General features: G+C 37.0%; 1 protein-coding gene across 1 annotated transcript; it reads left to right on the top strand.

Annotated features, from left to right (window-relative positions):
* Nucleotides 1-11102: 11102 nt before the first annotated feature.
* On the top strand, nt 11103-18039 carry LOC122739111 (ferritin heavy chain-like). The gene is made up of 3 exons (XM_043980957.1): nt 11103-11121; nt 16837-17129; nt 17953-18039. Exons 1-3 carry the CDS (start codon nt 11103-11105, stop codon nt 18037-18039), a joined length of 399 nt encoding a protein of 132 aa, XP_043836892.1.
* Nucleotides 18040-18743: the final 704 nt, after the last annotated feature.

Below are 18743 nucleotides of genomic sequence, written 5' to 3' on the forward strand. Positions count from 1 at the left end.
ATTGCAAAATGTTTATTCTTTTACATTTTTCTATTTCAATGATCACTAATGAAATAACTAAGAAATGAATCACAGTTCATCCACTTCCTATACTTAGTACTAAATAGCCATAGAAAAGTCAAGGTGGCATCTGAAGGTACAAACTCAAGAAATTGCTTCACCCAGAAAGGGAGGTTCCAAGGTCAGGCCACCTACCTTTCCCAATAGAGAACTACTGAAAGGACTACCTCATACTATCACCTATGAAATAATTGCTACAAAATTTAAACAAAATGGAGAGCCTTTTTTACATACCAGCTGTGAATCCAACCTGAATACACTGAATTTTCACAAAATCAAAGTGATTTTCTTGTACTCAAGAAAAATACCAGGAACACATATGCTTATGTCCTTCGCATAACAAGGCTAACACTACCAACCATCTATGAGTAGGACATTTTCCTAATTATTTTTCCCACTGTGGAGATGGATTTGTGTACAACCACCCAAACTGTCTTGTCCTGTCCCCCAGTGAAGGAGCTCTTCTCATATTTCCAAGAAAGATGGCTGAAGTCAGGAAGGAAGCCTGTGACAACAAAAGTTAATTAACCTAGAGGGGGATTGGACTAATGGTGTTTTGCTTTTTATCATGTTCTAAATATCCATGCTAACCCGTCAGAAATAGAACTTTCAAATGGTCCAAGAAAGACCCAAACAGCAGGAACAACATAGCAAGGACACAACAGAAATGTCAAAATTCCATTTGTCATTTTAAAAAAACAAATTTGAGTAGATGTGTATAAATTGAAAGAAATTTAGCCCCAGGGGTATACTGGTAAATATTCAACAACCAGTGCCCTCCCAAAAACATATTAAAAAATGAACATAGGACATACTTTTCAGTTTAAAATGTATTAATTATTAACATTTTCTCTATCACTTTCTTAAGTGTAGACAATCAACAAAACAATAAATCAATCCCTGACTTGTAGCACCTACTAATTTCTAAGGTGTAAATTCTCTCACTGAAAATTTAACTATCAACTCTATGAAGCCTGTTCAAGCTGACTCCACACATGTCTGCTTTGCCTCCAGCTCATTGAGAGAGGACAGATATGGAACCTAATCACATTTGATTGTGACTTTTCCAGTGACAACTGCACTCTAAAGGATCTTACCTATGATGAATTATTCTCTTGGACTATTAAATCTGCCTTTCTAAACAGTTTGTTGGTGCACGGCTGAGACCAGATAATTGATTTAATCTTGACATTTATCTGGGCTTAGTGTTGCATAAAGTGGACGTACAATGGGGCTAACTCTGAGACATCTTTTATTTCCATCCATTATTGATAACTCTACATAAATCACTCATAGCTGAGCTCTGCTCCACCACTCTGTACTCATGAAATCATCAATAACTTCTGAGAATAAATCATTTTTCCCCCAACCCAGAATATAACCCATTGTAATTTCATTGTTTATGTAACAGGGCCTGCCAATAAATGACTGTATTCATGACATTGGGCCAAATTTTCTCACAGTTGGCATTTGACAAAAGCTACAACTTTTTCCTTTGCAAACCCGCCTAGTCCAAAGATTCAGTTTGGGGTATGTTGTGATCATATGCCAAACATTCTTTAAAGGACATTTTAATAAACAAATCAATGAATATTTATTGAGTGCTTACTATTTATTGAGCTCTGTTCCAAATCCTATGGAACTAGGAATATTTAGCCTGAAAAAAAAAAGATAGGAAAGACAATAGAATCATATAAAAATGTGAGATTGCTCTCACATAAGAAAATGGTTAAACATTATATAGAATTTTAGGCCTAATTCTAAAGAAAACTAGTTGTATGAACATGAGTAAACCCCATTCATGTTTCTGAGCATCAATTTCCTTTTCTACAAAGTGAAAAGATAAGTCCAGATCAGGATTTCTTAAGATTTTTTGTTTGTTTGTGGAAGAAGTCTGGAGAGTCTGTAAATTTCTGACCTATTCTGCCATCTTCCCAGAATTCCTTTAATCATTTAAAAGGAATAGCAAATTATACATAGTGGATTTTAGGTTTCATGTGAAATCATCTTTTTTATTATACTTTATAATGGAAATGCTTGTCTTGCTCCATAAATCAATTAATTAATTAATTTGGAAAAAGGTTTTTTTGTGACACTGACTTCTTTGGCAATCTGGTGAAATCTATGTACAGATACCTTCTCAGAATAATGTTTGTAAATACCTAAAGTAGGGACAGCTAGGTGGTACAGTAGATAGAACATGGATCCCTGGAGTCAGGAGGACCTAAGTTCAAATCTTGTCTCAGAGGGCCACGTGGCCCTGGGCAAGTCAATTGCGGTTCGCAATTTCCTCCAAGTTTTAAAAAAGTAACTACATAAAGTAAAATACATAGGATACAAAGGAAATTAAGTTGAAAGGAAGTAACCAATTTTTTTTGACAGTTTACAAATCAAAAAAAAAAAATTCAAAGGTTTACATACCCCAAGAGCCTCCAGACTAGATGATCTTTCAGTTTCCTCCCTGTTCTAAATTCTGAGTCCCTATGACTCTCAATGAGAGTATATCTCTAGAGGGCAGAACTAGAACCAATGGATCATATAATATAAGGGGTCCCAAAACTCTTAGAACAGTTTTAATCTTTAATAGCTTAAAATTACACTATAATTTGGGGGGTATACCACCCTGTATAATATACTCCTCAAAGCCAGGGACTGGTTTTTGGAGGTGGTGGTGGTGGTAACAGTAGTCCTGCTAGTCATTTGGGATATTAGTGTTGTCTTTGCATCCTCTGCACCTAACATAGTTTCTTGCACTACTAATAAATGCTAATTGATTTAGTAATACATTTCTAAGTAGAGTATAGCTTATAATCTTTTTATGATGCTCAGGAGAAGATTCATGCATTGGGCAAGAGGTTCAACTGTATCATATCTTGGACCCTTCCTTCCAAATCTGAGATCCTATGATTCAAAACAGAATTATTATTTGTATCACTAGTGCTTAGCACATTCCCTAAAACATAGTACTGGAACATAGTGGGTATTTAATAAATTTTTATTAAACTTAATTGAATATGACAATCTTTGCCCTCAAAGAATTATAATCTACCTTAGAGTGATAAGACATAATTATATAAAAAGTTAACAAAGGGTAAAAAGGATAAGTGCCAAGACACATTGTCAGAGAGGAGCTAGGGTTGAAGCAATGACAAAAGACAAAGTAATAATGGGTAACTAATGTTTTTTTTTTTTTTTAAGTATTATGTTCTCCACCTCCTTTGTTGATGTCTATGTATTTTTCCAGGGCAATGAGATGTTCAAAGGGAAAATAAACATGAATTATCAGTGTGTCTTCCCTCCTTCTAAACCTTCCCAAGTCAATCTCATCAGTCTTGGCCCTTCTCTCTATCTTACAAAAAGAGAAATAAGAACAAGAACAAGAAGGAGAAGAAGAAGCAGCTCTTAGTCAACAATATTTTTAACAAAGAAGTATCAAACAAATAGCTGAGTCACATAAATTTGTTTACACAAATGGAGGGGATGTGTGACCATGGGCAAGTCACTTAACCCTCATTACCCCACAAAAAAAAAAAAGAAACCTAAAAAGAAAGAAAGAAAAAGAAATAGAGGGGTTTGTAATAATGATTAAGGATAATGTCATTGTCTCCAGAAATTACAAACATGTGGGAATGGGATAAAGTACGTACTAATCCTGTCATCTATTGGAACTATGCCCAAAATGCCTTCAGTAAGCATATAGAAGTAGGACTTACATCCCAATACTTTTATTCAATTACAAAAGACAGACATTTTATCTCCCTGAGCAATAGTCCATAGAACATAAAAGTATATTATGATGGCAATGCAGTCTAGTACTTTTTCTATATGAACTCTATCAAATGATAATAAAATTAGTAGTAGTAGTAATAATAATTGGAGAAGGAAATGGCAAACCACTCCAGTATCTTTGCTAAGAAAACCCCAAATGGGGTCATGAAGAGTCAGACATGACTGAAAATGACTGAACAACAAAAGTAATAAAAATTATTTTTTTCTTATAATTATAATTGCATTTGTCTAGTGCTTCGAAGCTTTCCAAATAACTTTTACAAATCTTACAGAATGTAAGCTCCTTGAAGACAGGGAGTTTTGTTTTTTGTTTTTGTTTTATCTTCAACATCTGAACAGTCACTGGGCAAAATAGGAGACAACTTACTTAGTAAATGCTTGTTGATAAAAAAAAAAACAAACAAATGAATGAATGGATGGATAAACATAAATAAATACATGAATGAATGAGTAGGTGAGTGAATGAATGAATGTTTTGGTTTGATTTTTTAACTCCATGAGATAAGCAGGGCATGTTTTTATATTCTACAAATAAGGAAATTGAAGCTACAGAGTTGAAGACGAATTCAGTTACTTAGTTGCACAGCTGGGAATGCATTAAAGAGTAGAACTTCCTCTCTCACCCCATGTATTCTTCTTTTTTTTTTTTTTTAGTGAGGCAATTGGGGTTAAGTGACTTGCCCAGGGTCACACAGCTAGTCAGTGTTAAGTGTCTGAGGTCGGATTTGAACTCAGGTACTCCTGACTCCAGGGCCAGTGCTCTATCCACTGCACCACCTAGCTGCCCCCCATGTATTCTTCTTGAAGAGAAGACTCAAAAGATTTCCTGCCTTGCTAAGACAACTAATAGTCCCTACTCTCTATGGAAGAATCATCCTAAAGGACAGGCAAAAAAAGTTTCTTATTTACTTTTTGTTTGGTTGGTTTTTTTGCAGGGCGATGAGGATTAAGTGACTTGCCCAGGGTCACACAGCTACTAAGTGTGAAGTGTCTGAGGTCAAATTTGAACTCAGGTCCTCCTGAATCCAGGGCCAGTGCTTTATCTATTGTACTAGCTGCCCCTTATTTACTTTTTTTTTTGTGGGCCAATGGGGGTTAAGTGACTTGCCCAGGGTCACACAGCTGGTAAGTGTCAAGTGTCTGAGGCCGGATTTGAACTCAGGTACTCCTGAATCCAGGGCCAGTGCTTTATCCACTGCGCCACCTGGCCGCCCACCCCTTATTTACTTTTAATTTAGAATAAGATTCCTCAGGAAGTTTAATTAGTGCTGGATAATCATCAGATGAGTCATGACATTTTAGAACTGGTCATAAGGAAGATGTGAGGTGCTTATCCCAAAGAACTATGATAGAGGACTTATATCATTAATGTCTTTTCTAGTCTTATTTCACCAAAGTTCTCTTCTGAAGCCTCACCGAGCCCTTGAAGGTACTCTGGGTCTTTGAAGCCTATACCAGTGAAGTACAATCTCTGGAAAAGTTTCCAATATAGGCCCAGAAATGGACTGTATACAGGGGTATACTGGTAAATATTTAACAATCAGCTATTTAAGGAAAACACAAACTAAATACATTTTAAATTTTAATATTATTAACATTTCCCCATCACTTTCTTAGGTGTAGACAAGCAACATCAAGCCCTTATTTGTAATTTTTGCTGATTTCACACTGAACATTTAATAATTGACTCACACATGGGCACCAATCCACCTTTAAATCTGTTTTCCAATAATAATAGCTAAATTTGAATAGCACTTACTATGAGCCAGGCACTGTGCTAAGTGCTTTGTAATTATCTCATTTGATCCTTGATGCAACACTGAGACGAAAGTACTATTATTATCCCCATTTTAGAGCAGGAAATCAAGGCAGACAGAGTTTAAGTAACTCACCTAAGTTCACAAAACTAGTAAAAGCCTAAGACCAGATTTAAACTCAGGACTCCCTAATTCCATGCTCAACCTTCTATCCACTGCACCACCTAGCTACTTCATGAACTTGCCCAAGCCAGGTTCAGAGAGGTTATCACCAGGTTGATTGCACACAAATGAATTTATCAGGTGAAACAATTCTCAAAGGTCATCTACTGAGTCATAGAGGGGTTGCCATCTGAACCAGTGAAGAGGGTACCTACACGAACAAAATTATAGATCCTTGAAATAATGAAGTAGTAGTAGTAGTAGTAGTAGTAGTAACCCAAAGAATCATTCAAGATATATCTATATATGTATATATGTATGTATATATATATATATATATATAATTTTCTTTTCTTCTACTACAAAACCTGAGGCCCTAAATGATATAATAGACTCATTAAGACCAATGTCCACAAACAGTAACAATAGCCTCTAGGGAAACATGATTTAGCCATGATTCCTCCTGTATATCTATCACTTTAGGTTCTGAGTATAGCATGGATATTTAGACAACTAATAATAGCAACACTCTAGGATTTATATGTACTTCAGATTTACAAAGTACTTTATATACCTTATCTCATTCTTACAACCCTGGGAAATAGGTAATGATTTTATTGTCCTCATTTTACAGATGAGGAAACTGAAGCTAAAAGAGGTTGTGTTTTGTGTAGAATCACAGAGGCTGGAAGTGTCTGAGGCAAGATTTGAACTCAGATCTTCCTGATCTCAAGTCCAACACTTATCTACTTCATCATCTAGCTGCCTAAGAAAAAGAACAATGTTGGACACAGAGTATGTACTTAATGAAAGTTAGTTGACTGAAGAGGAGGAGAGGGAGAAAGAAGGTGGGAGAAGGGAGGTAAGGGGAGAGAAAAAAGAATCAAGAGATGAAAGGAGGGGAGAACTTACTAATTATATGACCTTGGACAAGGCATTTCACTTCTCAGAGACTCAGTTTCCTCATCTATAAAATAGAAACAAGAATGCTTGTCCTACTTACTTCTCAGGCTGTCCTGAGGCTCAAATGAGACAAATTATATAAAGTGCTGTTTAGCTATAAAGTGCTCTACACACATAAACTATTATTCAAACAAGAGATGGGAAGGAGAAGAGGAGAGGGAAAGAAGGTACGGCTTGTATGTTGGAGAGTCAAAAGGAAAACTGCAGAGAAATAGTGTAACCTTCAGATTAACGTATTTGGTTCATAATGGTGTTTTGTCTTTTTTTTTCCCCTGAATACACCTCAGGGAGATGAATAGCACTATGCTAATAAATACTTATCAATTGATTGAGTGAAAACAAATTAAATCTTTTTAAAATGTTCTCTGGGCTATGCACAAATCATTCAGCAATTGGCTACCTGTTGTGTTTCATTACTTGATTAAATAAGAGAGACAGAAGTAAAATGCAAACTCACACTTCACTTTGTATCCTAAGATTCATTCTTCCTTTTTAGCCATCTAGCACATTCAATTATCTCATTCAATGAATAAAAATTGTTTCTACCTTGAAAATAAATATTTGATTCTGGGCATCACATTACAGAAAAATCAAATTACATCCTCATTTCGCTTATTAAAAAGAGTTAGTTCTAAAGGTCTTTCTGCGTACTGTACCTGTCATTCTCTATAGCCTACAATCAAATTTCCCTTTAGATTTCATCAAATAAACTCCCAAAGTCATAGAACAGGTAATAAAAAAGGTTATGACACACTGCTCATACACAACTAAATGTCTTTCATATATCTTTTAAGTGGTTATTAATCTCAAAATTAGTTTAGAATACATTAACCTTCATGGCAAATGAGATCAATCAAGAAAATGACTCAGAGGAACAGGTCTTTCTTTTATTGTTGTTGCTCACTTCCAACTATGTGCCATGAATGAGGCTGAGGAGAATGATCAGAGTAATATATAATGACATAGTAACATAGAATGATGAACAGAGCTGAGACAGACAGTAGAAAGAGTGTCTGGTCTAACCCACTCTTTTTATGAAAGAGGAAACTTAGTCCTGGAGAACCTCCCAGGATTATACAGTTGGTAAGTAGCAAAATTGAGACATGAACCCAGTACAGTGTTCTATCAATTCTACTCTGAATATCCAGTGCTACTCACTAATGGAGTAAAGCATATGTTAGTATTTTGACTTTTGGAATGTTTTACATCTAGGCATAGAGCATGGATGAGCATCATTGAATATAATACTGTCAATGGATTGAGATAAGTTATGACTACTAATGAATAAAAATTTTGTTGTTCAGTTGTGTCAGACTCTTCATGATGCCATTTGGGGTTTTCTTTGCAGACATACTAGAGGGGTTTGCCATTTCCTTCCTCAGTTCATTTTACAGATGAAGAAACTGAGGCAAACAGGGTTAAGTGGCTTGCCCAGAGTCATGCAGCTAGCAAGTGCCTGAGGCTAGATTTGAACTCAGGAGGACTTCTTCCTGACTCTAAGCCCACTACGGCTCCAGCTAACTGCCCATGACCCATAAGAAGTGCTTAACAAATGCTGGTTAAGTTGAAAAGAAATAATGTTCTTTTTCAAAAACAGAATCTAAATAAAGGAGAATGTACAGGAAAAAATATATAGACCTTGAGTGCTACATTGCTCTTACTGAAAAAAAAATCAGATAATTACAATAGCTCAGTAGAGTAAGGAAAAGGAAACCAATCCTACATAGTGCAAGACTATAGTAGGGTATTTAATTAATCTCTCCAAGGATTTTTTGAAGTTATGTGTGTGTGTGTGTGTGTGTGTGTGTGTGTGTGTGTGTTTAAGAAGCTCAGGAGGAGGAGAAAGAGAACCCAGATAGCTATTAGGACAGCCTCTTCTTTCTGAAAGACAAAATGCTATATTATTTTGTTTATTTTCTATCATACTAAAATTGGGAAAATGTTTGAGTTGGGGCTCTGCTTTACTTAACTATATATAAGACAAATAATCTGCTAATGATAGTGTTGCTATTAAACTCAGTGACTAACGGAGCATACAGTAATTAAAAATAAATTGGACAGTTCCTTGAAATAAATCAGATTTTAATTGACATCTTAATTAAAGGGATGTTAAATATAGTGGTGACATATCATTCCAGACTATGATCTTTGGGCAAAATTTCATACTAGTTCTTTTTGTATGGAATCAGCAATAACAACTCAATTCTTTTGAGAATTGTTGTTTAATCCTCAAATGCCTGCTTCCAGAAGCACAAGATCATCACACTGGAAACCTTCCTCTCCTCAATTTCTCTCAGTGGTTTCTCTCAGCTGTGCAGACAACATTAAGTTCCTTCCAAGAGATTGGGAGGCATTGGGGAAAGCAGGGCCATTGCTGGCTGACCTGCATCAGTGCCATGTAAAAGATGTAGAGATGGCTCTTCCCACTTGTTTGCAGCAAGGCATAAGTCACATGATCAGGGATAGCCGTGTTTCATGCCTGTTTCTTTCCATAACATTTCATCTTAAATCAACCCAACCATTCCAGCTGGGAAGCTGCAGTCTATTGCAAAAGAATTGTTCTTTGAAGTGGAAACACTTCCCCCATCATTCCCATCCATAGACAATACTCTCTCCTTGAAACCAAGGTGGTAAGATAGATAGATGCTATTGCATTATGCTATGGTTCTTTCAATACACTGCCAAATATTAGCCCCAGAGGACATTCCTAATTAAGGTTAAATGGCAGAGAGGTTGGGGGAGGACCTAAAATGAAATGACAGACTGATAACCTTGATTTGGCAGCTCTTGATAATTTAGAGGTCTGGTTAGCAGGAAAAATCCGTGGCCTCCCATGCCACACAGGGACAGAGAGACCAAAGAGTTTGCAAATCTTGGCTCCAGGGCAGCTCTGTCTATTTATCAGTGTGCCGTCCAGCATGCTGAAGTCCTTGTTGAGATTTATATCCCACAGGGTCACAGGGATCCTAAAGCATACGAGCATTACCACTAATGAGTTCCTTCCCCTGCAGGACTTTGTCCTTCCTTTCCAAGGGGCCATAAATTGCTCTGATGGCTACCAGAACACTTGGGCAAGGGGCAGGTTGTTTGTTTTGGTCTCTAACTCTGCTGCTGAGCAGAACTTCTCCACTGTGTTTAGCAGGGGACATAGATATGATTGTAAATAGAAAGGAAAGGAGTCATGGATTTCTCTTGGGTCTCGTTTCCTCAACTATAAGAATGGGGATAATACAAACACCAATCACCTAGGGTTATTGTGAGGATCAAATGAAATAAAAATTTGCTAAATGCTTAGTCCAGTGCCTGGTACAAAGTAGGTACTTAATAAATACTTATTCCCTCCTCCTCTGTTCCCCTTCCCAGTCATGCTAATCAAAGTAATGACTTTCAGTGAAGCATGATGGAGTAGAAATGGTGTGGCACCTAGACAGACGACCTACCTGGGTTCTGATCCTGGCTTTGCCACTTTCTACCTGTATGACCTTGGACAATCACTTAACCTCTTTCGGCCTCAGTTTCCTTTTGTGTAAAATTAGGAGTTTGGATCAGATATTTTGTAAGGTTCCTTCTCTAAATGGATATTCTTCCACACAAGGCTCTAGTTCTAATTTTTTTTAAAAGGACTATCACACTGGATAAAACACTAGCCCTGGATTCAGGATGACCTGAGTTCAAATCCAGCCTCAGATACTAGACACTTTTACTAGCTGTGTGAGCCTGGGCAATTCACTTAACCCTCATTGCTCCCCCCGCCCAAAACAAAGGATTATCCCAAATCATTGAAGTTTTTCCATAAAAGCCAATTTTAGAATAAATTATGCAATAGCAAAGGATGATCTTTGTGCATTTTCATTATGAAAGAATGGGACTGAAGATTTAGAGCTGGAATGAAACTTAGTTCAACCCCTCTATTTTACAGAGTGGATCAAGAGATTGGCTTACTCAAGGCTACATGTATCAATCAGCAAGCATTTATTAAATGCCTTCAAATAACTCTCCTTATGATCTGGAAACATAATCAAGCACAATCTAGATAGAATTCTGTGTTATCTTTGAAAAAGCTAGCTTACCTAATATTTTAAAATACTGTAACATTTTCATCTGTCCCAAGAAAGAAGCATGAAATGTTTCGGTAATCTATAATTATGGAACGCACAAATTATATACTTGAGAGGAAAGTGGCTGCTTTTAATTAAGGGAATTTCAACTCAATCTGCTTTAGTAGGAGTTGAGAATATACAGACTCTTGACAGGTGGGTTGGCAGGTTCTTCTGACTTCCTGACCTCAAATCCCTGTAGGCAACATTTCCCCAGCTGTTTTGCCAAGGCAACAGAGAAGTTTCTAAATATAAGAAAACAAAAAGATGCAGCATGGCACAGTTGAAAGAATGTAAGATTTTGAGTCAGATAACCTGGGTTCAAATCCCAGCTTTGCTACTGTGATCTCAGGCAAATATTTTAATCTCTCTGGTCCTCATTTCATCATCTGTACAATGACACCTAATGTCCTTTCCATCTCTAGATTTATAATCCTATAAGTAAATGGTTTCTATTAATGGGATGCCTACCAATTGAAGAATGGCTACACAAATTATGGTCTATGAATGTAAAGCAATATTACTGATCCATCAGATATCATGAAATAGTCTGAAAGAAAACAAGGAAGATCTGTATGAAATGATGCCAAGTGAATTGAGCAGAAGAATAACTTATACACTGACAACATTTTAAAGAAAAAGAACTGAAAGGTTTTAGATCTCAATAACAAACCATGATTCCACAGGACCAAAAAGGAAGCATTTTCTGACAGAGAGGTGATAACTCAAAATGTATAATGAGAGAAATACATTTTTGGACATAGCCAACAAGGGAACTTGCTTTGTTTGACTATGTATATTTATTATAAGCATTTTCTTTTTGTTGTTGTTGTTTAATATGAAGGGGTTGAGGAAAGAGAATAAATATTTTTAATTAACAATGAAAATGTTTTTAAAAGAGTAAATGTTTCCTTATGTTCTAAGAAAATAATGTACTTTCATAAATTTGGAGAAGTTACACCTTTTCCATTTGGTCTGTACAGCTATTATCAATTGGGTCAGTGAGGCAATGTTCTTCTTTAGCCATAAAAATGAACCAAAATAAAAAATATCTCCCATTTTTAACCTATTTAATGAGTCATGCAGTCATCTTCAAAGTGAGCCCTTCTATCCATAGTTCTACTTGGTCCAACCTCCAGAAAGAAGATGCCCCTCCCAGGATAAGGTATTTACCTTGGATATTTTACACATTCCAATTCCCTCAGTCTCCTCTCTCCTCTGATTGGAAGACTGGAGGATGGAGCACTAAGCTCCATTCAAAGCTTTCCTTTATGGAGGGCTGGACCTGGGCTTTGCAGCTTCTTCAACTTTTCATTGGAATCTCTGCTTGGTCCATGGAACAATATGCTCCCTCACCCCTTCTATTCTCCCTTTATGTGTTGTAATCTCCTTTAAGAACCTTATTTTTCTTATTTGTTTCCCCAGCCCCTTAGCACATTAAACACTTAATACATATCTGTTGAATTGAATTGAGAAGGATGAGCCCTGAGGATCAGGGACATTATTCTAAAGAAGCCATGATCTCACCCCAAGGAATATGTGATTTACCAGTCAGAAGGTGGGAAGACAGGTCTCATCTTACTTTCCATATGATAGCCAGGTAGAGCTTATCTCTATCTCACAACACTCTAGCAGTCTATTTTTACTGTGCCAGTTCCCAAACTCACTCCTACTTGACCAGGTACTGAACCCTCAGGACAACTATAAACCTAAAGTAACCTCTACCCACAGCTGCTATACAAGGCACACTGAAAAAATCCTGTGCCGAACTCCTGCTGTCCAGATCATCATTCAGATCTTTATGTGGCCAGGCTTTGCACTTGGTGACAGTTCATCCCTCCACCTTTTTATTTTGAATGGGACAGAGTAAGTCACACAAGATGAGTGGGCATGGAATGGATTATGATAAAGATCACCAATATCATTTCTCTCTCTTCTCCAAACTCTCATCTTCCAAACTTCCTTTCTAATGTCCAAGGTGCAACCATCCTTCTAGCCATTCAGGTTCTCACAACTTCAGTGTTCATCTATCTCATCTATGTCCTTTCCCTCACATATCCAATCAGTTGCTATATTTTGTGGGTTCTACCTCCAAACCCATTATCAATCAACTAATGAATAAACAAGCCTTAAGGTTTAAGTGCCTACCATATGCCAAGGGTGTGTTACATGTGGTAGGAATACAAATATAAAGAATGAAGTAATCACTGTCCTCAAGGAGTTATTTGTTATTGTTGAGTTGCTTCAGTCATTTCTGACTCTTTGTGACTACATTCTGGGGTTTCATTGGCAAAGATGCTGGAGTGGCTTACCATTCCCTTCACTAGTTCATTTTACAGATGAGGAACTGAGGCAAACAGGAATAAGTAACTTGCCCAGGGTCACACAGTTAGGAAGTGTCTGAGTCTGGATTTGAATTCATGAAGATGAATCTTCCTTATTCCAAGCCCAGTGCTTTATCTACTGAACTACCTAGGTGATCAAAGAATTATGCCTTCTTTCTAATCATATAGCCTCCAACCTAGCCTTATCACCTCATAACCTGGACTTTTATAGTGGCTTCCTTTTTTTTTCTTTTGCAGGGCAATAAGGGTTAAGTGACTTGCCCAGGGTCACACTGATAGTAAGTGTGAAGTGTCTGAGGTCAGATTTGAACTCAAGTCCTCCTGAATCCAGGACCTGTGCTTTATCTACTGTGCCACCTAGCTACCACCTATAGTAGCTTCCTAATTAGATCTCTCTTCCTCAAACCTTGCCTCAGTCCAATCCATCCTCCACACAATGGATGCCAAAGTGATTTTCCTAAAGTACAGATCTGACCATGTCATTCAATTAACTTCATTACATCCCTATGGACACTATTATTTCCTCTTTAGCTCATCCCTTTTTAATTTCCTTTTTTATTTTATAAAATGTATATAATTAATAGTATATTGATATGCATTTGTAATTTTTAAATAAGCAATAAGCAAATATTGGGTGTTCATTTTCAAAAGATTTTCATTAATATGGATGTGTCATTGGAAAAAGTTGGAGACCAGTAGAATAAAGCTACTCTAGCATTCTGGCAATACCCAATAGCAGGTTTCCAATTCACATTAGCAATCCCATCAAGAATTCCAGATGTTTGAATACCTGGAGACTAAACTTAAGTTCTTCACCAGAAGACCCAAGTTTCAACAACTGTACTCCTTGGAAGGTGTCTGGAGTCCTGAATTTTGTAGCTAGAGTAAGATTTTGTCTTTAGAATTAAATGAGCCCTTCCTAATAACCTCTTACTTTCCAATCTCTTTTCTTTTAACATTGTGCTACCTTGAATTTGCACTACTAAAATAAACAAGCTCTTTCCCCAAAATGTCATAATGGTACTCATTTTATCTGTTGTTCAGAGGTATCCCCCATAACAGTTCTTTTAATTAGGTCATGTGATAGTTTTTACATTCAGTAGTTCCTATATTATGCCTTTTATTTCCCCAGAATTATGTTTTTAAGCTTATAAGAAAGAAATTTTGTTGAGAATGGGCTGCTAGCTGAATATTATTACAAAATTTCCCTTGCAAGTGCCCCACTGTGAAAATATATTCATTTAGAATGTTATTATTATTGGTCAGGTTTATTGCCTCTACTCAGAGGTTTGTAAAATTATATTGTTTTGTTATTTACATAAATGACTCAATGCAGTGAGTTATTTTAAGAAGAGGAAAATGAAGGGTTTGGGTTTTTGTTTTGTTTTTATATAAACCCTCATGTAATGGTCTGAATGAAATCTCTTCTACAGTTTTTCTTTTCCTTGAATTTAAATTTTTCTTTGAGCAAAGAGTGGTTCAAGACAGAAATCCACAAGAAAGATTGACTATTAGGATTGAGAGCTAAAAGAGTCTTTAGAGATCCTGTGGTATAATCTCTTCATATTACAGATTAGGCTATTGAGGCCCAGAAAAATGAAATGACTTACCTGAGGTCACATAACAGCAGAATTGAAAATCAAACTCAACTCCTCTGACTCCAGATCCAGTGAACATTGTTTATGTCTCAATTTCCAATCACAGAGGTTGTCCTAAGGGGCTAAAGCAGAAGTGAATGAAGCTGAGAGTGAATAGCTTTCAGCCAAATATCATGATTTCCCATTCTAAATTTCCAAATCCTGAGGCTAAGGCTCTGAGTACAGAATCCTGTTAGTTCTAGTTCAGGTATTGCCAAAATTGAATGACTATCAAAGGCATAATACTCTTAAAACCATTTTTCTTCCAGAACCCCAGAACCAGAACCAGTTTAAATAATCACAATGTTATAAAGACAAACAACTTTGAGACACTTAAGAATTTGAATCAATGCTATGACAGACCACAATTTCAGGGGATCAATAATGAATCATATTACATACCCACTTGCTAAAACAGAAGGGAGAAACTCAAGGTACAGAATGAAACATACGCTTTTTGACACAGTGTCGGAATTTGATTTGTTTCATTATACATATTTGTTACAAAGGTGTTTATTTTTTTTCTTTTTCAGTGAGAATATGAGGTAGGAGATAGAAAGAAATTATAGATAAGGTTTTTTTTTTAAGAAAGAATGGTCATTGAAGCATTTTAATGCACAGAAGAGAACAAAAGGAAGTGCAGAAGGAAACACAGATAAGCAAGACAGCTTTGAAAGTCACATATCAAATTTATTACATACTTTTTTTAAAAAGCAAGCTGTACATAATAGAGATTCACAATTTCATGGACAAGCCTCTTTTTTCCCATTCTCTTTTATATAGAAATGCTCTTTTTTAATTTGGTATTTGTTAAATTCATATATACCCTGGTCCAATCAACCTGGCCTTCCTGCTGTTCCTTGCACATAGCAGTCAATATGTTATATCTATACCTTTGCACTGTCTATTTCCCTTGTCTGCAATTATCATGCCCTTCACCACTACCTCTCAGGATCCATAACTTTCTATATAGGTCAATTCAAGTGCCACTACCTCCAGGAAGCCTTTCCTGATCCCTGCTTCTAGGGTCTTCCCCTAAAAATGATCTTGTATCTATTTTGATACACACACATACACACACACACACACATTCCATATATATATGGAGGCAGCTAGGTAGCACAGTTGATAGAGTGCCAGGCCTAGAGTCAAGTAGATTTATAATCCTGAGTTCAAATATGACCTCAGCAAGTCACCTTATTTGCCTCAGTTTCCTCATCTGTAAAATGAGCTTGAGAAGGAAATAATAAACCACTCCAGTATCTTCGCCAGGAAACCCCAAATGGAGTCATGCAAAGTTAGACACAATTGCAATGACTGAACAACAACAATGTATATATGTATATGATATATCCCCTTGAAATAATGCAAGATCCCTAAGGAAAAGGACTTTTCCCTACCTATCTCCAGTACCTAGCACAGTGGTGGTACAAAGAAGAAGCTTGGTTAGTGCTCGCTGATTATTGATTTTCTATCTGTCTGTTTCATACTGGTTACATTTAACAGTATGAAGACAAGTGATTAAAGGCTGAAAAGAATTATTCAGAGACAAATAACAGCACACTGGGTTCTCTCACTTACTAACAGTGTGATTAGGAGAAAGTCTTTTTTTTTTTTTATAATCTTGGTTTCCTCTTCTTCAAAAGGGGGAAAAGGCCAGAAGTGCAGGGAAGGGGAGTCACTGTGGTCTCCTGCTTCAACAGTGCTTGAATGGAACCAGCTGCTCCATCCCAAGTCGGAGCTGCCCTTACTCACCTTCACCTCCACTAACCAACACTTCTCTGTCCTACCATCCAGCAACCTCAGACGCCACCCAGTCTCAGCTGCAGTCACTCCTCCCTCTGCTTCCTTCTTGTCTAAGCCACCTTCACCATCCCTGCCACCATTAGGACCTCATCTCTCTCTTAGGTGCGACAGAACTACCACCATGACTCTGAGGCCACCATCAACAGGCAGATCAACCTAGAGCTCTATGCCTCCTACGCCTCCAATGTCTACCTGTCTATGTCTTAGTACTTCTACTAAGACAACGTGACCCTGAAGAGGTTTGCCAAGTATTTCCTACACCAGTCCCACGAGGAGCAGGAGCATGCTGGGAAGCTGATGAAACTACAGAAACAACACGGTGGCCACATCTTCCTGCAAGACATCAAGAAACCAGACCATGATGACTGGGAGAGTAGACTCAACACAATGGAGTGTGCTCTATACTTGGAAAAAAATGTCAATCAGTCATTACTGGAACTGCACAAGCTGGCAACAAACAAAAATGACCCCTATTTATGTGATTTCATCAAAACTCACCACCAGGGCAAACTGGTAATGTCCAAGAAATAACTGGGTGATCACATAACCAACCTGCACAAAATGGGGACCCTAATTCTGGCATGGCAGAAAATCTTTTTGACAAGCACACCTTTGGAGGCAGTGACAATGAGAGCTAAGCCACACCTGGCTTCCCCCTCACCTGGGAACTATGGGTGCCACTCTTCCTGTCTTTCAGTGCATGCATATTTTGGTTATCTGACCTTTTCATAATCTTAACCAAAAATCTACCACCATTTACATCCCAATAAAGTGACTTGGTACTGATGGGAAAAGGGGGGGGGGAGTGGAATATTCTTATTACCTACCTCACATGATTGTTGTGATATCAAATGCCATAATACATACAAAGCATCTTGAAACTGTAAAATGTTACCTCTATACATATTGGTATTAGTTTGTTTGGTTCTTATCCATTTCATTAAGGAGGGCACAGGCCTTGAAACAGGGTTGGAAACATCAGTCTCTTTCCCTACATTGGGTTGATAAAATCTCAAACATGCTTTTAACTCTTTTAATTTGTAAAGTCCTGGTAGAATTTTCAAAGAAAATTGAAATCTATATCTTCCTGATCATTTAACTTAAATCAACTGAATATTGCTTTTGAAAGATTTTTTAAAAGTCTAATCACTTATCATGAGTCTTTCTTTTTATCTTTGTATCTTGAAAGAAGGAAATCATACTTCATCAGCTGCAAATTAACTCAAATTCTAATTGATTTTAATCTTCATGCTGACACTCACTAGCTACGTGGACCAATTCATTTCTCTAAACCTTAATTTCCTCTTCTATAAAATGAATGCACTCCTAAAACTAGATCTCAAAAGCCCATGGTGATGTGTCTACCTTTACTATTCAGCCAGTTGAAACAGACTTTAGCAATGCATTCACTGAGATGGCATAATACAAACAGTAGTTACAAAACATTCCTCCATAAACCCAGGTATAATCTTCCACAAATATACCTAATTTCAGTGGGAAAAGTGGGTATACTCCTACAATGACATGTATTCAGGGAACAAATGTGACCAAGCTGTTTCATGCTTTCAATGCTACAGTACCACAATGACATTTTTCTTCCTGTTATGCCTTCTCATTGTTTCCCTTCATCACAATTTCTCTGCTAGGTTTCCTGGGCTTTCTTTCTGATGTGTATAGTCTCTTTTGCAAGAAGGATCTTCTGTAATATACCATTATGAATAACAGGACATTAAGAAGAAAGAAGTTCCTTTCCTCCACCACCAAGAAAGAAAGAACAATTCCCTCACAAGAGCTGTTAACTATATTGTAGCAATTGTGTTCTCATACCCCTCAGAGCTGTCTTCTGGCTCATACTCCCTAGAGAATGACAATAGTTTAAAGGACCATAAGGGGTTATGGCTGATTGATCAGTCAACTAATGGTCCAGTCACCTTCTATTTCCTTCAGACTTGACCAAGAACTTCTTCATATCTATTAAAAGGAAAATAAAGTGTAGATATTTCTTTACATTGTTTAAGACCTTAAAACTTCATTGTCTTCATTGCATGCCCCTTAACAACTGGGCTGAGAGATCAACTGATCAGGGGTATATTAATAAATAACCCCCGTACCACAGTCTTCCCCAGT

This window comes from Dromiciops gliroides, chromosome 2, assembly GCF_019393635.1.
Source record: "Dromiciops gliroides isolate mDroGli1 chromosome 2, mDroGli1.pri, whole genome shotgun sequence".
Taxonomy (NCBI): domain Eukaryota; kingdom Metazoa; phylum Chordata; class Mammalia; order Microbiotheria; family Microbiotheriidae; genus Dromiciops; species Dromiciops gliroides.